The 22,455-nt window shown below is 30.1% G+C and overlaps 1 protein-coding gene across 4 annotated transcripts; it reads left to right on the top strand.

Annotated features, from left to right (window-relative positions):
- The first annotated feature begins 2,823 nt into the window (after nt 1–2,823).
- LOC148311117 (glucose dehydrogenase [FAD, quinone]-like) lies at nt 2,824–9,123 on the top strand. 4 transcript variants are annotated; one of them, XM_088257194.1, is made up of 4 exons: nt 2,824–2,907; nt 3,903–4,148; nt 5,893–6,063; nt 7,528–9,123. In XM_088257194.1, exons 2-4 carry the CDS (start codon nt 3,941–3,943, stop codon nt 9,012–9,014), a joined length of 1,866 nt encoding a protein of 621 aa, XP_088113320.1. In that variant the 5' UTR covers nt 2,824–2,907; nt 3,903–3,940; the 3' UTR covers nt 9,015–9,123. The 4 variants fall into 4 exon arrangements, with proteins under 4 accessions (XP_088113320.1, XP_088113322.1, XP_088113321.1 ...); XM_088257196.1 differs by lacking the exon at nt 2,824–2,907 and adding an exon at nt 2,936–3,076; XM_088257195.1 differs by lacking the exon at nt 2,824–2,907 and adding an exon at nt 3,098–3,541.
- Nucleotides 9,124–22,455: the final 13,332 nt, after the last annotated feature.

The raw sequence follows: 22,455 nt of genomic DNA, 5'->3' as shown, positions 1-22,455 counted from the left end.
TGCTGGCCAGTATGTTACGGTCAATGGAGAGCGCTACAGTACTATGATTACTGATTTCTTCTTACCTCAGTTGAATGGCATTGATGTAACAGAGCTGTGGTTACAACAAGATGAACATGCCACAGAGTGGGTGCCACTATCAATTTATTTGAATTTGTAAACCTCTAACAAAACACCCTATATTAGAATTTTATTTATACTACATATTTCACATACAACATCATATTTAAATAGAAGAACAGGTTACAGCAATTTATAATAACAAATTCTCTTTTTTCAAGGTAAACTCGTTTGTGTTAATTATTCAATTACACACATCAGTTATAAACACAATTAAAAAATAAACATTGATCTTATAAAATAAAACTATTTTCCGAAGGATTCCAAAGAAAAAATAAAATTTGACAGATATTTGTATTAGTTTCTTTTAAATGTGTTTTTACAATAAACTTCTAACAAAATAACTTTCGAAGGCAAAACTTTGCATTTAGAAATGTGTAAAAAGTGATTTGAATATAATTATTTCATTTCAAGGAAATAAAAATATACATAATTTTGCTAACGATTTTTTCATATCTTGAGCGTCATTTACATAATCCAAAATTCAAAGAAACCCACTAACTTCTATTGGGCATATATGCACCAACGTTTGTATATATAAAGATATTTTTTTTAAAGGTATACAAATTCAAATTTCCCGTAATAAATTGATGGTGGCATCCGCCGTATTCCATGTTGCGCCATCTTGTTGAAACCACAGTTCTGTCATATCAATGCCATTCAACTGAGGTACAAAGTTCTCTCCATTGACAGTAACATTCTGACCAGCATCGTCTTAAAAAACATGGGCCAATGATTCCACCTGCTCATAAAGCACACTAAATAGTTAATTTTAAGGGCGTCTCGAAAAGGGTTCTGGGTTTTCTCCACTCCGAATTCGATAATTCTGCTAATTGATATAGCCATTTAACAAAAAATTACCTCATCGGTGAACCAAATTAGGCGTTGAAAAAAAGACAAAGCAGAATATTGTTTTCTGCCCATTCACCGAACCTTAAACTCACATAATGGTCATTTACTCTAATTATACTGAAATGGCAAAACGTGCTGACTACAAGTCGACTGTCAACGACAAATACTTTTTTAAAATATATTATAGACTTTATTAAATAAAATCTTCTCAAAAATTAATAAATTCATGGTTTTTGTAAGTATTTTTTTAACCTTCATCGACCTTCTTTGGGATTATACTTATAAGTAAACTAAACATTAATGAGTATTTTAAAACGCGCTCTACATGTTTTATTGTGAAATTATAAGTATTAAGTGTTACAAAAATTTAAAAAAAAAACAAATGATTGTGAAATAAATCTTACACGAATATCATAAATATGAAAATCAGAAGTTGTTACGCTTAGTAACTGTGACATACTGATTGTAGAAACTGTGTTAAGACAAATCGTCGATCATTTAACCTGTGAATATATGCAGGAAAAAAGTAAGTACTGAATAACGATGTCTTTATTTTCTTCTTCTTCTTCTTGGTATAGGTCTTGTGGCCGATTTTTAAGACGGATTAACTAACCATTCTCCTCACATGCGCATACCATTGTCTTCTCGTTGTCTTCCCCACCTAACGATGTCCTGGATCTCGCACATTTCTCTTATCCTGGTGTTCCGTATTCTATCCCGTAGACTCTTACCACATATGCTCCTCAGAGTCTTCATTGTCCTTCATTGTTTTCACTGTCCGCTCTGCATTCAATCCCATATCGCTCATTCCTTTCAAGAACGTCATTTATCAAAAATCGTCAATTTTCAGTTGTGCATCTTTTCGGAATGCCCAGAAAATGTACTATATCCCAGCAAAAGCGGCATATTTTTAACTTAATATGTACATTTTTAAGAAAAGTTACTTCTTCGTGATAGATTGAGAAATGCCAAGATCATGGAAATATGCGAGATCGAAGATGTCGTTAGGTGGGGAAGGCAACGAAGAAGACAATGGTATGCGCATGTGAGGAGAATGGAACTATCCAGACTCCCCCACATCGCACTGTACGGCCAACCCCATGGTAGACGACTCTCGGGCAGACCACCAAAGAGGTGGGCCGATAGCTGGGAATCGACGTTGCAGGAGGCTAATCCCTCTTAAAAACAGGCCGCAAGGCCTATAATAATAAGAAGAAGAAGAAAAGTTAAAGTTTAATAATTTTTTTAAATAAACTTAACATTTTTCAAATGGAGAAAAAACCTTCAGGTTTAACCTAAAAAGATATGTTGCACAGTAAAAAGTTCAATAAGTGGCTTTATATTAATTTTTAATACATTGTATTATATTTTTAAACTTTAAAAACGTTCGTCTGAAAAATCAGGTTTTTTGATTTATGACGTTCTTTGAAAGCGATATGTCTGTATTCCATATTATAATATTACTCATTGAATAGGATGAATCATTTATATTTTGGATACGTCAGTTTTCAAAGTCTTTATACCAAACGGAGTTAAAAATTGGACTGTGTCCTGTAAGTTTTTGTCCTATTATATTGCAAATGATTCATAAATAATATTATATATGAATATTTTAAATCGTATGAAACCAAAAAAAAGTAACTCGTTTACACAGCAAAAAAATGTTTTTTTTTTTTAAATAAAAATCGTAGTACATTTTACTGCCGCGAGTTGAATATTAACGGCATGATAATAATTTTGACGCTTTTTATAAATGAAAAACATACTGTTACGTACATTTTACCGGCAAACTGTCATCGAATATACAACGAATAACACGTTTTCCCCTACACTGTGTACAATATTATGAAAATTTATTAAAAGTTAAATTTGTTATTATTAGTAACAGTTTAAAGGAACATTTTATACGGAGTTTCTTCATTTGCAAGTGAACTGGTCTTAAAACAATTATAAGAGAAAACTGCTTTTTTTATTTGAAATCTATGACACTTGTGGAATTTGTTGAATCAAAATCAAAATAAACTGTTTTTAATGTAGAATTTATTTCGCATACGAATCGCTATCGGCTGATATAAAATATTACACAAATATAGGATCTTTTCATGTAGTGTGTTATATTTTCCATGTCTACTTATAATTGACAGATTTATCAATCAATATTTAGGTGGCATATATATTTCATAAAACAGAAGCGTTTCACATTTTCTATGGTTGATTTTCATTTTTATGTCAAGTCATTTATCATCATTCACAATATAAGTTTAAAAAAAAAGTGATATTCTCTTGCGTCTCTCAGTGTAAAAAAATAATTCTGGCAAGAACCTTAAATACATCTCATGAATGGTTATCCAAATGAAACTTACTTATGTCAACCAAAGATGTAACCGACAAAGTAATATGCATTTGATATTTTCAATTGAACCATAAATACAAGATCTAAAATTTTAGTAGTGTGGTTGCTTAACACGGGTAGTATTGTGTATAAAGTCAACTCAACAATAGGTGGCGCTGAGAGCTTGCATGTGAAAAAATGAATCAATTGAGTAGTGTGGTTGTCATGGGTGAAATGGTAAACGTTACACGTGTATAAAGTTATCACTAAAACAAGCCAATGATGTATATTAAGCCCTGTAAATGCTAAGACTTTCAAATTCTTCTAAATCTATGTTCAGATATTACTATTATGACCTTTTAAATGTGGTATTCTTTTACCGAATTATTTTATGAGATTATTTTTTGACAATTTTTTTAGTAATAATATTTCTCTACCTTTATCCACTCCCAGATGGTGCATAAGACACCGCAAGTTCACTTATTTTGAATTTTACATCATAAGCGGTTGTGAAAGTCATCTAAGTGGAAATATGCAAAGAGCATTTAATATACTAATTTTTATTTTTTTAATTGATTTTTTTATGATATTATTACAGATTAATCAGCAAAGACAAATTTTAATGCAGAAGTCATCATGTACTCGCTATCTTCGACAATTTCAACCCTAGGAGTATCGACAATTTCAATTGTGCCAATTGGATGGTTTCTTTCTGTTTTGATTACCACCCTTTCAGTAGCGCGGTACAAAAGTTTATTCAATATATATGGAACAGTAGATGACAGAGGTTTGCTTCAACTTCACTCTGAATATGATTTTATCGTGGTTGGAGGCGGATCTGCAGGTTAGAAAATGATTTATTTCATTTTATTTATTTAGAAATTTAACAGCACATTGACAAAAATACATTAACAATAATGAAAAACAATTCAAATATGTAATTGTAACATTCCAATTACAAAATTTCACAAATGTTAAATGAGTTTAAAGTAATCAGCAAGAATAAAATATAGATAAAGTTAAAATTAATAGGCAGACTTAATTTAGAGCTAAAGTAAAAAAAATGATAAAAAAATAAACAGTTATAAGATGTACAAGTTGAGAAGAGCAATAAAGTAAAAATATGTGCTACAGGGCGACAGCAAAAAAAGAAATAAAACAGAAAACTGATACGTAGCTAATCACATATTGATACGTAGCTAATCATATTGTAGTCGTACGGGAGAAAGTGACCAACTAACGAAATATAAATAGTTCAAGAGGGCCATTTAAGTCACATTTGTTTGGCAAGAACATCAATGCAGTTTGTCATTTTTAATAAAACAATATATTATAATTCCAAGTTTAAAATCGATTTGGGATTTTACAGGGCAATATTAAGCTAGTATGAAATCAAATAGTCAATGATCACGTTTTTGTAACCAAATGCACTTGGTTACTTTCTCCTGTACGACTACGATATATTGATACATAGCATCAATATATAAATATCTCCTATGTGAACAAACCCAGCGCTGTAAGCAAAAATTTGGACACACTTAAAGTATTGTCGTATTTCTCATCTTACAGGAATATGTAACTTATGTTTTCTTTTCTCATACAAAGACTGCAATATCACGTCAATAATTATTATTTTTACATTTTTGACGTGTTAACATGGATGAAGAAGAATATGAAATTCTTCATCGTCATATGTTAAGACGTCAAAAATCTGTAAAATAGCTCTTAAGTGTGAGATAACCCAGATTTGTGAACAAGTATTTGAACACACTCAAAATGTTGTAATTTTTTCTTTTATTATTTATCTTAAATCATTTTTCAAACAAAATGAGATTTAAATAAAATACAGAAGACCACCACCACTAATTGAATTTATAAATCAGTTGATTTTTCTCTTAAAATTTTCCTATTGCAATATAATCTCCTTAGGGTTTGTAATAATGTTTCATATTTCAATATCTAAATTACATTAATTGCTCATTACTTTGTCTCGAAAATAAAATTAACTCTCCGTTTCATAAATAATTTTTTTTTTTAATAAATACATATCTGCATTTCAAGCCATGCAATTTCATGATATTTTTGATTTTAAATATATTTTTTAAATAAATTTTATAACACTGTAAATTAAAACTTTAGATTTTAGTTTAGGTTAAAACTAATACGGTCTCATGCCTTTTCGATGCCTTTCGCATCATTTTTAAATACCGTAAAGTGAGAATTATGCGAAATGCATCGAAGTCACATCAAATCACAAATGTCACAAAACATTTTAAGAAATAGTAGTATTTTTTTTACAGAAGCAAATTCTTCTTAGAGTTTTTTAGGGAAGAATTTGGGATTTCATTATTTACAAAATTACTTCAATTTCCTTGTTTTTTGTGAGCCCAAGTATTAAAATACGTATCAAATTATGAAATAGTGGGTTCGAACCCAGAAACTCTGACTCAAGAGACCGTGGCGCTAACCACGGGATCACAAACGGACGAAAAGTAAAATTTAAATTAAAAATTGGTACAGCGACTTCTGAATCAATTAATGGAATTATGTAAAATTTGGTAATAATACAAAAATAAATAATGTTTTAGGGGCAGTGGTTGCAAATCGCCTCTCTGAGATGAATGACTGGAAAGTTCTTCTTTTGGAAGCCGGATTGGATGAAAATGTCGTCAGTGATGTCCCTTTACTGGCAACATTTTTACAACTCAGTGGAATGGATTGGAAATACAAAGCTGAGGCACAAGGAACTTCATGCCTTGGTGAGCGAGCAACAACCCTTGAAAATTGAACAATTTTTTATTTTAAATATGAGTTCAAGGGATCTTGCATCCCTTATGTCACTGCGACCATATCAGGTCTATTGTATTCTCCCTCTGTATCATAGCTCACTCTCAAGACCTACATGAGTCATGCTGCTCACGACCCGTCTTGGTGGTAAGAGCTTCACCTTCTCGGAGTCTAGTAGTGGTAGAATGTGGATCGTTGTTCAAATTTAAACCATATAACAATTTTGCGTGTAGTACCATACACGTGAAGAAAGTGAAATTATTTTTTTTTTAAATAAGAAAAAGAGAGATTTTATTTAAGAGACTGAGAAAAAAAGAAAAACAAATATATAAAATTAGCGTACAAAATATTCTATAAATTCGTTAATTACACTGTCATTGATTGGTGCTTTAATTTGTAATACTGAGATTATTGGTTTTTGATAACTTATATACGAGTATGAGGTATAAGTCCATGATTCGATATTTTCGAGACAACGAGAAAAATTGTATATGTTGTAGATCTGGATTTTTTTAAATTCATAGGGTTTTAAAAATTTAATAATTATTACAATTATATTAGAAATAAAGAAAATCATTAACGATAAAATTTTAATAATTTAAATGTATTATACTTCATGCGTTTATATGACAGTGCCCTATGCACCATTTGGGTGCGGATAAGGGTTTTTTTTATTTATTTTATTATACTTCGTGTACGTAATCAATCACAAAACACAATGATAAATATTACTTACACAACGCGTGGTACCTCACTGTTCATATATAGTATCTGACGTGCATATCTACAACGCGTGCGTACGCGATACTTTCTTATTCTATCGCTTTATTACGTTGTGTATATCGCTCGCTCCTTTCAAGAATGTTATAAATCAAAAAACTTGATTTTTCAGGAGAACGTTTTTAAAGTTTAAAAATATAATACAATGTAATAAAAATAAATATCAAGACACTTATTGATTTTTTTACTGTGCAACAGAACTTTTTAGGTAAAACCTGAAAGTTTTTTATCCATTTAAAAAATATTTAATATATTTAAAAAAAATATTAAACGATACCTTTTCTTAAAACACTTTCTGCCCTGTAGCGGGTAAATATTAAGTTAAAAATATGCCTCTATTGTTGGGATATAGAACATTTTCTAGGCATTCCGAAAATCCACACAACTGAAAAATGACGATTTTTGACGTTCTTGAAAAGTGAGCGATATGTCACTCTCTTTTTCTCTTTTTCCGTGGCATCGGAATGTATAGCATTCTTTATCCTTCTCTTCACATTGTATATATCTTCTCTCTCATGTAACTAAATGTGACACGTTCTTTTAATTTTGAATCTCAATTTTCGTTCAATTATCGATTAGTAATAGCCGCCTTATAAGTTTCACTTCAAAAAGTTTTTTTTTGTAATGACATTTAAAACTCATTTCTTTTTTTATAGCAATGAAGGGTGGGCAATGTTTGTGGCCAAGAGGAAAGGTATTAGGAGGAACGTCAGTCCTTAACTTCATGCTTTATGTTCGAGGTAACAAAAAAGATTATGATAACTGGGATAATTTAGGCAATTTAGGCTGGAGCTGGGATGATGTGCTACCGTATTTTAAGAAATCGGAAAACAACACAAACTCCTTTTTAGCCAGTTCGCCTTATCATGCATCAGGGGGGTACCTCACGGTGACCGATCCTCCATACGTAACACCCCTTGCAACAGCCTTCAACGAAGCAGGAAATGAACTTGGCTATGAAACGAGAGACATCAATGGAGAAATACAGACTGGTTTTATGACACTTCAAGGAACTATGAGAAATGGACGTCGATGCTCAACAGCTAAAGCATTTATTAAACCTGTAAGAAATCGACCCAATTTGCATGTTTCACTAAATTCATTCGTCAAAAAAATAGTGATCGATCCGATTACAAAGAAAGCAACCGCGGTAGAGTTCAATAAAGGTATAATTCCATGGAAAATTCGGGCCACAAAAGAAATAATAGTCTCAGCAGGTGCAATCAATTCTCCTCAACTCTTGATGTTATCTGGAATCGGTCCTAAAGAAGATCTAGAGATGCTTAATATTCCTGTAATAAATGACCTACAAGTTGGAAAAAATCTTCAAGATCACAATGCTTTTGGTGGATTGAATTTCATAGTAAATCAATCCGTTTCCCTTCTAGGATCGAGAGTTACAAAGTTGTCAAATTTTGTCGAATATTTTACTAAAGGAGAAGGCATTTTAACAATAAAAGGAGCAACCGAAGCAACTGGATTCATTAACACGAAGTTTGCTAATCCTTATATTGACTTTCCCGATATCCAATTAGCCTTTCAAGCAGGATCTACCAGTTCAGATGGAGGAATGCACCTTAAGAAGATTTACGGTTTGACTGACGAGTTTTATAATACTGTTTATGCGCCATTACACAATCTAGATGTATGGGCGGTTACTCCGATTTTACTGAGACCCAAAAGTAAAGGATTCATACAACTCAAAACTTCTAGTCCATTTGATCCACCAAGAATATTTGCTAACATTTTTGATGATTACAGAGACTTGGAAACTATGAGAGAGGGTGCAAAGTTTATATTGAGACTCGCTAACACAACGGCATTTCAAAAATTTGGATCCAAAGTATCCGACATCCGATTACCCGGATGTGAAGACATGGAGCTTTACTCTGATGAATACATCGAGTGCATGGCTCGACAACATACAGTAACAACATATCATCCCGTGGGAACTTGTAAAATGGGCCCTTCTTCTGATGCTACTGCCGTAGTAGATAAAGAACTGAGAGTTTACGGGATTACAGGGTTGAGAGTTGTAGATGCTAGCATTATGCCAGAAATGGTGAGCGGGAATACCAATGCTCCAGTAATTATGATAGGAGAAAAGGCCAGTGATATGATAAAAGCATTATGGGGACCGTAAATTAATACAACTGACATACATATACACACATATAAACAAATATATATTATACTATTTAAGCTTTGCGTCTCCAATTTTTAGACTCTTTTGAGACTAAGTTCCTGTGATTAGAGAGTGACTTACCCTTAATGTTAATTGATTATTCTTAATTAAGGGTGTATATATATATATATATATATATATATATATATATATATATATATATATATATATATATATATATATATATATATATATATATATATATATATATATATATATATATATATATATATATATATATATATATATATATATATATATATATATATATATATATATATATATATATATATATATTTATATATATATATATATATTTATATATATATATTTATATATATATATATATATATATATATATATATATATATTTATATATATATATATATGTTTACATGTATATATATATATATATATATATATATATATATATATATATATATATATATATATATATATATATATATATATATATATATCTATATATTTATATATATATATATATATATATATACATGTACATATATATACATATAAATATACATGTATATATATATACATATATATATATATATATATATATATGTATATTATACAGTATTTTTTCTTTCTACTGTTTTTTGTTGGTTTTTTTTTTTATTTCTCATTTATCGTATAAAAGGCATTTAAATTTTTCAAGTAAGTACCTACATTAATATCTTAATTGTTTTGTTATTCGTAGAAAGTTTATTAAAATATTTGTTTTTAAAATGTTTGTAATTTTGTTTGAATTACTTGTGTTCTAATTTAATTTTTCAATCTAAATGTGTATTTTTTTAGAAATAAATATTTATATATTTTTCAACTTGAAGTATTGCTATTTTTTAAAAGATTTCTACGTGGGGAGACTTGAAATTGTAAAAAAAAATTAATATTTTTATTTTTAATTAATTTTTAATTGTTCTCTGAACTATTTTGACAGAGGTCAGCGCATTTGTGGATTCTTCCCCCCATCCAAAGATAACATCCAAAATTAATGCATTTTGTTATTCAGATATTTAAATTATACATTTTATTACTTAAATCGAGTAAATATGATTGTAAAATGTTAACAAGGATTTAATTAAATCTTTATTTTTTAATTCATACTAGTATTAATATGAGCAGTTTTCCTTTTCCGAACTATTTCCTTAATTTGTTACGTCACCAATATGCAAATCAAAATCTTAGTTCATTGAATAGCCTTCGTTTAACGAATTTAACATATTTTTTGTAACCCAAATTATGTTTTTAAGGTTGACTCAAATTGAATGTAATAAAACTGTAATCTTTGATGTATACGTACATTACAACGCAAAATTAGTACAAAAAAGAGACAAATATTGTAATTTACTCATTATATTATTATTCTTATTGTTGTCCAATTGTGTATATTTAATTATTTGTATATTCTTTTTATTAATTCTAAACTCTTAGATGAAGTGTGCAAGCCTCTAAGATATTTATGAAACATTTATATAATTTATATGACATAAAAAAAATTATAAAATTACAGTACAATTAAAAAAATATAAATATATATACGTGTATATCTTGGTCATAGCTGTCGTTAAGAAAAAGGGATTCAGTTGGCTTGGCCGTGTACTCCGCATGCCTCTTGGAACCCTTAATCAAGCTTGCCTCTTTTACAAAGCATCAGGTTCGCGCCGCCCAGGACGACCACTGCTGACAATTCGTCGGCAGTTCTCGTCAGAGCTTCGGGACGCGAACCTGACTTAGGAGAATGCAAGGGAGCTGGCAGTCAACAAAAAAGCCTGGAGACAGGTTGTGGATTCCATATGCTCTACATAAGGAGCGAATATCGTTAAAAATATAATTTTTATGGATATTTCAACAAGATTTTACTCTTTTGAATTCTTACCTCGCCAGAAATTTTAAAATTTTATATCACTACAAATATGTACTCTAAGGACAAACTAAGATAAAGAGCATATTGTCCGATCGATATGCGTTTGAATATGTACCATACTTATGCAATTTTCTTAGAATCCGGTATCTATCATTCCATCACAGAGAATATTTTCCTTTGGCAAGTTTAGTTTTCACAAGTTGATGGCAAATTATCTTTCAGGCGGCCCTGCCTCGAGTTTCCTAATCACAACTCAAACTTTGGGCCAAACTTCTTAGGGGTTGGGGCCCGGATGGGGCGGCGCGGTGTAGCAAGGGTTAACAGAGTGAGAACACTGACTTCAAAATACCAGGACATGTCTTATATTCAAATTTCGTTCATAAATTACGACGGTAAATATGTAATACATCATATCCAGAAGCGCGTAATTTGAGTAACATAAACCTTAAATATTGGGGGACATAGTTTGAGATCACTTCAAAATTGATGTTGTGAATCAACTATTTGTATAATTCATTAAACATTGTCATACAAATTAAATTTAAAACATAAATTATAACAATAGTATTTATTCGTGCAAATCTTCAAATGAGTTTAATTTATAATCAGTTATTCTTAAAAGATATAAATGATTTTTTTTTTTAAATTGTATATTCATCCAAAACTCAATATGTCATGAAAACATTTAGAAGGTTTTACTAAACTCAATATATTTTACGGTTTGCCTGTAAAATAATAAAAATCCTACTAACAAGACAACTCCTATAGTTTTTTAAACAAATTGTTATCTTACTATATGTTTCAAAAGGTAAAGAAATAGAAAAAATAACATCGCAGCTTATATACAAGCAAATTGACAAAAATGTTATACTCACAAAATTTCACAATAACAAATTCAATATTTCTTATTATTGCACACACTGTCGCACATGTTTTAAGGGGTACCACATATAAGACTTTCTTTAATTGATTCGGCAGTCACTTTTTAATAATATCTATCCATTTTAAATTAGAATTTCACTATTTCTTAAAATATTTTATGATACTTGTTTCGATGCATTCCGCATCATTTTCAAACGCAGTATTGCGGTGTTTTCAAATGATGCGAGGTGCATTGAAATACATGTTGCAACAGATTGTAAGAAAAAGTGGTATATGCTAAGTGAAATTTGAATAAAAAAGTTACTTCAATAACGAGGTTGAAATTAATTCCGAATTTACCCTTAAATATCGATCTTGAATCTAGATACTTCTTTCATATAAAAAGTTTAAGCCTTGACCAATTTTGAATATTGGTTTTTTATAAGTTGTAAGACATTGATTGTTCCATACTAGTTTTTTTTATTCTGCATAAAAATTTAAATAAATAATAAAGCTAGGGTGCAAAATGCCAAACCCTCTTCCAGCGGAACGAAAGCTTCTCCTGAGTAGTTTTTCATGGTATCTTCTCAGCAATGAGCAAATGCTGAGAAGTTCCTGATTGGCTAACACAGATTATCCCTCCAGTTCTCAACACAGATGAAAATAAAACATCTTTTATAAGGTAGAAGTAAAAAAATCCACTTAATGATATATAAACCTTGTACATAATAAACATAGTATTTAATAAATTAAATTCCCTTATAAATAATTAGTTGATTATTTTTCTACATTGTATTGTATAAACAAAACTATAGCAAGTCCTTCGGGATGAAGGTTTATGGAGACTTATTACTGTTTACAGGATGTATGGAGTTTAGCCATGTACACGGTGGGCGAGCCACTAATGAATTTTATTGCCAATCAGAATGTTTAGGTGTTCGTTAAAACTTGTTTCCTCCTCGAAAGCCCAAACTATGCCGGGCCCTTACGCGGTATTAGGAGAGAGTGAGCTACACGGGCTGCGTAAAATGCAAACACCTCATTTATTTAATTGCTCCTACAGTTTAGTTGGAAAATATTTCATTTACCATTTAAATAAATAAAAATACTTATTTATTTTTTTAACAAAAATGTAAATAATATTAGTATAAAACCACTGACTGAGATTTTTATGTCTACCGGTGTCGAGACGTACTCGTCTCTTCGTCAGGATAATGACTAACACAGCATGCACACAAAACCACCCTTCACCACCATAGCACCATTTACATGGTAAAAAAAATCTCGGTGAGTGGTTATATACTAATATCATTAACATTTTTGTAAAAAAAGAAATAAGTCAAAATGACTAACCACATAATAAATGCTTTAAATATTAATAATATTGAGAATATTATACATAAAAATATATAATTTATAATAAATAACAAGTGCTTCAATATGGTTGAATAGATAAGATATAAGTATTATCTATCATTAGAATTCTAGCTGTCCATCAAACCTCATTTCTTAGTTATTCGTCTACCCCCTTCCTTAAATTCCCTTCTTCTTTTGCCTTCCTTATACATTTGCAATTTTCATAAATTTCTATCATGAAGTAGTTGCTTCAGCAATACAGCAATGAATTGTAATTTTTGATTTTTTTTTTCTTCTCTTTTCCTCATTTAAACTTTATGTTCAAGTACTATACACCCTCTGACTGCAAACAGCTAAATAAATTTTACCGTAATTATTTTCCAGTTACATTCAACAGATGGCGCTGAAATTGCAATACAAAAACCTTATTTTTCAAAAAGTGATCGGTGAATAATTTATGAATTTTTTTTTTTAAAATAAACGAATATTTATATTTTAATCATATGAATATTAGCAATGACGTCTTTAGTAATTTACGTAAATAATAAAACCATATTATACTTATTTCTTAAGTATTTAAATTTTTACGACTGGATTTCAAAACTATATATTAGTGATAAAGGTTGCTTAAAATCAAATTTACATTAAGTGTTTAATATAAGCAGGCAAAAAGAGTTTATGTAGCAATAAAATTTGCACATTATATAAAATTGAAATATGACAAAGGAAAATTCTACTTAAAATATCAGCAGAAAACAGAGAAGAAAGATCAACTAAGATTAAAAGGACAGAAAAATAATAATTGTGAAACATATGTAGGAAATACGAAATATGTAGAAAGTATCCTATGTCCTGATAGTGGAACAGTGATTTATTTACACAGAATAAGTGCAACTTAACTATTGTATTTGAAAATTAATTAATATTTAATGCAACAAAAAATCTTCAAAAAGGCTAAAATATTACCAAAATAAATAATTACTATTGTATTTGAAAATTAATTAATATTTTATGCTACAAAAAAATCTTTAAAAAAGGCCAACATATTAACTTAGTAAATAATAAACACAGAAATTACAGTTAATTCCAGTATTTATTTTTATTTAACTGTCTGTATTCGGCCACGCGTTGCTATGGCTCAGTCTGGTCAGATGGAAAAAATACGAGTATGTTGAATTTTACATGCCTGTGAAGCAATAACAAAAAATTCAAAAATCTCTGGAACAGTAATGCAATTGAAAATGTGACAGGAAAGCCGTGAGCTATGTTAAGTATTGCATGAGTTACTTAAACTAACTAACTAACCATCACGCCACTTCCCCGCAGGTGTAGGCAGAGAGAATCGAACGCCACACCACTCTGTCTTTGCAAACATTCTTCGCCTCTTATACATTCATGCATCTCCTCATACATACCCGACGATTATTACGACTCCTGACCCGGCCGCTTTCAAGTATTTGACATACCTGATTGTGCCAGGTTTTCCTCGGTTTTCCTCTGCTTTTTTTTCCAACTTCATTTGCCTCATGAATTTGTTTAACCGTTCTTTCCTCACTCATACGTTCCACATGTCCAAACCATCTCAACACACCCTTCTTAATTTTATCGATAAAACTTATCTCAGCCTTGCATTATTTCCTTATTTCATCATTCGAACATCTATCAAACATCGTTACTTTAACGTGCAAATAACATTTTCGTCCTAAATTGAAGTGCCATATTTATTTCAAATTATTTTTAAATAATAATGACGTTCGTTTAAAATCTTGAATGTCTTTTGAAAGTTATTTTATGTAAAAAAAAATAATGCCATGTTTCCTCGGTCTTCCTCTGTTTCTATTACCAACCACAAAGGTCTCATAAATGTATTTTACTGTTTTTTCTTCACTCATTTGATTCACATAAATATTTGATTTTGGAAACGAAATACTTGAAAACCTTTGTGTACCTAAAGTCAGTATTAAAAATAGATTAGTTTAACATTCAATAAAAACATTTAAAAAATCATAAAAACTGTAAAATATTATTTCTGACAATATAACGTTACAATAATGCAGAGTTGCATTACTAGAATAAAAGAAAAAACATTTTCTAAATTAAAATCTTTATCAAAATACACCAGTCAATAGGTTAAACAATTGTTATCATTTCAATGTCACGTTTGCATATGTTTATTTCACCAATCTCTACAAAGTTTTCCCGCACCCTGTAGTAAACTACAAGGGTGGCATGGTTTATTAATTTAGTTTTTATTGAATATGACAGCTATCGGATGTAATTTTGTAACAACTCGCAATACAGGGTGTTTCCTCCAGTACAGTATCTATCTCCTATTACACATAGCGCCATAAAGCCTTCATTACCGCCATTTTGTTCCCATCACAATACCCCTCCCAGACATTTTGTTACCCCTTCAATTAGTTCCATGATCTCAGGGTAGTTTCCGATTCAACAATTTGATATAAACGGATTTTGTTGACTAACTTTAGAACAATTGATCGGAAACGGTTCGTTTAATTTTGACAAGCATTACGACATAAAATTACGTAATACATTTTAGAACAAGTGATTTATATGACATAATACATAAAAATATTTTTCTCATTGAATACTTGTCCACCTCCATAGTATTGCAGTAAGCGCATTTGGTTACCACGCTAGAGGTCCCGGGTTCGATCCCCGCGAGCTCAGAGCAAATATATGTACCTAATTTTTCCCTCTCATATTGTCCGCCTCCGTGATGTAATAGTTAGCGTGTTTAGCTACCGCGCTGGAGATCCCGGGTTTGATTCTCAGGGGAAGGGGGTAAAAATAAATATTACTAATTTTACACTCTGATATTTATTTAATATAACCGTGGACTGGTCCTTGCAGCGCAGGAGTAATCACGTTGCCTTCACGTAAGTAACAATCAAGATAACACTGCGTTAATGCTATGTAGTACCCTTTGCGCCATTGGGTGCGGATAATGGTTAGAAGAAGAAAAGAATATTATTTATTCAATATCACTTTAGACTGGTGCTCATCTGCTGGTCATCTTCCTTTCAAATAAGTAACGACCTACGTAATACTACATCGATACGATGCAGTTCCTTATGCTCCATTCCGTGGGGCTAAAAATTATAAAAAAGCACAATCTCAACATTTAATTAAAAAGATCCGAGTAAAAATAAATAATATATATTCTAACAACATAAAAATAAAGTTTTTTTTTATCGATATACTAACATATAGGAAGAGGATTATTTGAGAGAAAAAAAGGAAATCTTGTCATTTTTAGGGTTCAAGACATGCCATTTGTTGGTTAAAGTAATCATTTTATAACTACGTAATATACAATTTACTGCCCATGGGTAGAAACTTGTCGAAAAATTCGGAGACAACTTTTTTTTACCATCAGAACAAATTAAAATAAAACTTTTTTATTAATTAATGTTAACTAGTTATGTGGACACCATTCCCTTGTCAGAATGTGACAGACCCTACGACATGGGTTGCGGAAAACTTTTTTCATGTCAACTAAATAATTTAATTTCATGCATCAGAGAACATCAACATATTTGACAAATTTTGTTTCCGAGTTACTTTTTTTACCTACATATATATTCTTCATTATATATTTTTACCTAAATTATATATTTCGTTTACATATCGCTCACTCCTTTCAAGAACGTCATAAATCAAAAACCGTCAATTTTCAGTTGTGCATGATTTCGGAATGCCCGGAAAATGTACTATATCCCAGCAAAAGATGCATATTTTTAACTTAATATTTACCCGCTACAGGGCATAAAATGTTGTTGCATTTTGAAGAAAAGGTATTGTTTAATTTTTTTTAAAAATATACTTAATATTTTTCAAATGGAGAAAAAACCTTCAGGTTTTACCTAAAAAGATCTGTTGCACAGTAAAAAGTTCAATAAGTGGCTTGATATTTATTTTTAATACATTGTGTTATATTTTTAAAATTTAAAAACGTTCTCTTGAGAAATCAATTTTTTTTACTTATGACGTTCTTGAAAGGAGTGAGCGATATGGTTATTTCTTGTAATATAAGTATGTTATTATTAAACAAATTATGCTGATAATATAGTTCAATTAATGTTTTTAAAAAATATTCATTTTATGCATTAATAATTACTTAACAAACATTTTTATTTAAATATTATTCTCCTTTTTCATATATTTTTAAAAGCGGTTTGCTTGATATGGTTTAATTTTCTGTACTTAAAAGAGAAAAATTTACATTTCTTTGTATTTTATTATTTATTCATTTCGTTTGTATTATTTTCAATGTAGACGTATTGCCTGTCAAAGGTGTTATCTGTCGTAAATATAAAATAAATTATTAAAACATCTCATTCCTATTTCAAAAATAATTTTGATACAATGATATATTAGAAGATTTTTGTTTATTTATTTGGGTACATACATACACATAAGTATAAATATATCATTTACAATTCTATATACGAGTTACGTGGCGTGGTTGGGTAGACGCTCGACTGCGAAACTGGCGTCGCGTGTTCAATTCCCGCCAATTGCAAAATAAATCCATGAAATATTTATTTTCAATTGGTCTGAGTGTTTGTGGTGATGTGTTTTTCATATTTACTTTTTCTATCCTTACTAACCTACTTGCAGACAAGCCTCTAAAAGTAGACTTTTGGAGTTATCCTTTTATTAAAAATAAAATCTAAATTGACGGTATCAAATTTATTTTTGGGTATTTAAATTTATTTATCATACATATATCTACATTCATAAACAATCACAAACAAATTTCTCTGCTTACTCTTATCCGCACCCAATAGTGTATAGGGTACTACATCGTATCGTCATAGTGGTACCTTGATCATTGATTACATGAATGTAAGGTGATCAGTCTCGCGCTTCTTGCCTCTAGTGTGAAAATCACTCAAATTTATTTTTACCCCTCCAGAAATCGAACCATAGACCTCTAGCACGGTAGCAAATGCTCTTACCATCACACTATGGACGTGGACAAACATGCCATACATGAAAACATAGTTAAATAATAAACACACAATTAAAATATATATATTTGTATATATATATATATATATATATATATATATATATATATATATATATATATATATATATATATATATATATATATATATATATATATATATGTATCTTCGTCTCCATAGTGTAATGGTCAGCACGCTCGGCTACCGTTCTGGAGGTCCCGGGTTCGATTCCCAAGGGGGGTAAAATAAATATAAGTGATTTTTTCACTGTCATATTTATTCAATATTACCCTGGACTGGTACCTGAAGCGGAGGGCTGATCACCTTTCCTTCATGTGTAAACGATCAAGATAACACTGCGTTTATATGACGCAGTGCCCTATGCACCATTGGGATGCGGATGTTATCACGTTAATAATAATAATAATAACAAACAAATATAATTTTACAATCATTGGTCCTCTTACTATCTTGTTTAATTCTGTGCTTAAGGATTAAAATTTAAGGAAAGCTCTTGAAATTTAGAATAGAGCCGTATTTTCCACACATTCCAAATGGGGTTATGAACGTGGCGTATAAAAGTACCCCTAACTTATTTAGGACACCATTAATCACTGGCCGCTGAATTTTCTGGATAGCCCGGGGTTGGTTTGTAGTGAGCATATATCGGGGTGTTGACACGAGGGATGAGCCGAATAGAAAATGATGTATGCACAAAGAATTTGCTGAGTCAAAATCGTAATACATCGCATAAAAATGGCCATATATGCAAAATCACCGTATTACAAACAAAGAATGTTTGGTTTCAAATATATATGCATATTCATGTAACACGTTCCTCATTCAAAAATATGAATACACCTCATGATCACCTTTTTATAGATATAAAACATTATTCTTATTCAAATTTTAGGCAATAAATGGGCTAGAATGGTTAATTTGTATAAAAAATGAGTCGAAATAACAATTTACATAATTCAATCATTGATATATAATTATATTGGAAGTTTTTATTATGCTAAATATATCTTGATGGAAAAATCTGTAGAATCAATTACTATGCATTATAATTTCATTTATTATTTCAGCATTTCTCCCCTATTGTCTACGTTTCACTGATTAAAAATAAAAAATAAATAAAAATATAAGAAACAGCTCCTATTCCCTCTTCATCATTCAACGTCCCAATGATATAACTCTACGAATTAGACTTATCTATTGAAAATGATGTGGAATACATCGAAAGACAGTCACAATAGATTTTAAGAAATAGTGGTATTTACCAAACGAAATTTAATTTAAAAATACTGTATGTTGTTTTTGTAAACAACTTAGAATAATTGACGCCAATATACTCAAATGGATAGATTATGGCAATTAGTATTTCAAATTATTTACTTTAAACTCTGTTAAGCCAAATAAGTTACATATTCAATTTTCAATGCAAAATTGTACAATACATAAAAATACTGTTTTCAAGTCCTGCAAAGTAAATAAAAACAACGAGAAGTGCTTCAAATCATAAAAATTCTGAAATTTTTGGTTAAATTTTTACTTGGTAAATACTATTATTTATTAAACTCTATTACGTGAAGTGTTTTGATGTATTATTTAACATTGTTACACACGTATCTCAGATATTTCACAAGAGATTGTAAGAAATAGTGGTATATACCACGTAAATTTAAATATAATAAAATTAATATTACCACACTTTGAATTAAATGATTTTAAAAAAATTGTAACGCTACAATATCTCTGACATAATATAAGAGCACTAAAATATATATATTAACAATCGACTCATTATCTCATAATGTCTAAACACCTGAGAGGGTACAGCTAATAGATAGTACTATTTCATATGGCCGTGGATTGAAGACCCATAGTGGAAGACAATCGCTGAAAGAAAACGGTACATTGAAAAAAGGTAGTCAATGAATATTTATTATATTTTAATTAGTATAACGATACTCGAAATCTTTTATTTATATGGAAATCATTAAAGATTAACTTACCACTGCTGCCTATGCAACATATACATATTAGCAGCTTTATGTACATACATTGTGTGGTATGTTTTATGTCCCACACTTGGCACAGACAAGCCTGTCTCAAGTGAGTCTAGGCTCATGAGAACCACCCCCTCATGCCTCTTACAGCCGAACCGAGCCGCACAGGTAAAACAGTAAAAACCACCCTTAACTTGAAAGTGAATTACGTTTTTAATTTTAACCGAATTCTCGATTCAGAGATGGATGGACATAAACGACCACAAACTTACTTTTATCAAAAAAATCTGGATATTTTATTATTTCCTTAATGGAAGTTAATTTAAATTATATAACCTCCATAATTTATCGTGTTTAGACAATCAACTCACCTCATTAAGTTAGCGTCTTACCATATTATTATCACTAGAATACTTAATTGGTTGGAAAATGTTAAAAGTGTTTTTTTTTGCCTGAAATACATATCTCATTTCAATTACTTTTGGGCAGAAATTTTATGTTAATTTTAAAATATTTTTCAGTTTCTTTGTATTCGTAAAAAGATATTTTCATTTGAAAACAAATATAAGAATCAGTTTGTCAATCAGTAAATATTTATTAATAATTAAAGCAATCAATATTCATTTATTTTTTAAACTTTGTTGCGTATTTTTAAAAACAATAAAAATTTAAAAAAGATATTGTTTTTGACACTTTTATGGAATAATATGTTTCTTAAATATCTTATCTATTTCAAGGGTGGATACGATTAAACCAGCAAAAATTCTTTGTTTTATTTTTTATATAATATTAAAAAATGTGCTAAAATAATTAAGGAGAAAAAACTTTTTATTATTTTTTTACTTCATAAAATTAGTACAATTATTAATATTATATTTCTGTAAGCAATGTGTTTCAAATTTATTACTGAATAAAAAATTTAAATATGGTCTTTCAATTTTCAGATTTTACAGTGGAGTTCAGTTTCATATTCGACAATTTATTATTATTGTTTCTAAAGTTTGCGGTATTTCGTATGATCCTTTAAGGAGAGGAAATCGCCCTACAAGTTGCATCCGGTACGAACCGAACATTTGGATGTAAATCCGGATACGTGCCCTAAAACCGCACTTATACTCTCGTACATATATTTGAAAACGAACCCTTGTGGATTGAAATTCATGGCTTGTATGTCAAGGGCCTCAAGACGCAATAGCCAAATGCGTATGACCACTGAAAGAAGAATTGAATAATAATACTGTATTTCTGATGTCTTAACAGGGAGGAAGTAAATTATCAAATGGTAATATTGAAGTCATATTCATAGGATATCGCTCACTCCTTTCAAGAACGTCATTAATCAAAAATCGTCAATTTTCAGTTGTGCATATTTTTTGAAATGCCCACAAAATGTTCTATATCCCAGGAAAAGAGGCATATTTTTAACTTAATATTTACCCGCTTCAGGGCAGAAAGTGTTGTTTTTGCATTTTAAAGAAAGGGTATTGTTTTTTTTTAATGAACTAAATATTTTTCAAATGGAGAATAAACATTCAAGTTTTACCTAAAAGATCTGTTGCACAGTGAAAGGTTCAATAAGTCGCTTGACATTTATTTTTAATACATTTCATTTTATTCTTAAACTTTAAAAACGATCTCCTGAAAAATAAAGTTAACTGATTTATAACGTTGTTGAAAGGAGTGAGCGATATATGCGTCAATAAACGTTTTTTTCATATAAGGTGTATTAATCAGGTTAGTCAGGTTAGGAGTTGAAATAATCGACGGGTATGTATGAGGAGATGCATGAACGTGGAAGAAGCGAAGAATGTTTGCAAAGCAGAGTGGTGTGACGTTCTATTTTCCCTGCTTACTCCTGCGGGGAAGCGGCGTGATGGTTAGTTAGTTATATTATACATGTAAAATTTTATTTGTAGCTGATAAATCTCATGTTATTATTTTTTTATTTTAAAATAAAATAAATATGCATTACAGGATTTCAACTGAAATTAATTAACTATCGCTTTTTTATGAAATAATATGGAAGTCTTAGTAACCTAGGGCTTACGACCTGGCATTCGGTTGGATTAAGTGATCACATATGTTACGTTGACCATTTTGCCCACTATTGAACATAAAAATTGCATTCCTTTGTCAAAGATTATTGTTGGATTCCATCGTATTTTTAAAAGAAAAAATGCAAAGCCTCTTTTTTGGGGCCTTATCTGCAGATGAGATAGTATGGATAGCGATGGTAAATGTAAGAAAGCATTACAAACAACTGAAATAGATTGAAAATATATTTC

The sequence above is a fragment of the Brachycentrus maculatus genome, unplaced genomic scaffold, assembly GCF_059751285.1.
Source record: "Brachycentrus maculatus isolate JH-2025_06_01 unplaced genomic scaffold, ASM5975128v1 h1tg000074l, whole genome shotgun sequence".
NCBI classification, from domain to species: Eukaryota; Metazoa; Arthropoda; class Insecta; order Trichoptera; family Brachycentridae; genus Brachycentrus; species Brachycentrus maculatus.
This window is presented reverse-complemented; position numbering and strand designations above follow the sequence as displayed.

Coding starts and splice junctions, on each gene's coding strand:
- LOC148311117 (XM_088257194.1), top strand. CDS start 3,941: ATGTACTCGCTATCTTCGACAATTTCAACCCTAGGAGTATCGACAATT. Junction 4,149..5,892: donor GGTTGGAGGCGGATCTGCAG/GTTAGAAAATGA, acceptor ATAATGTTTTAG/GGGCAGTGGTTGCAAATCGC. Junction 6,064..7,527: donor ACAAGGAACTTCATGCCTTG/GTGAGCGAGCAA, acceptor CTTTTTTTATAG/CAATGAAGGGTGGGCAATGT.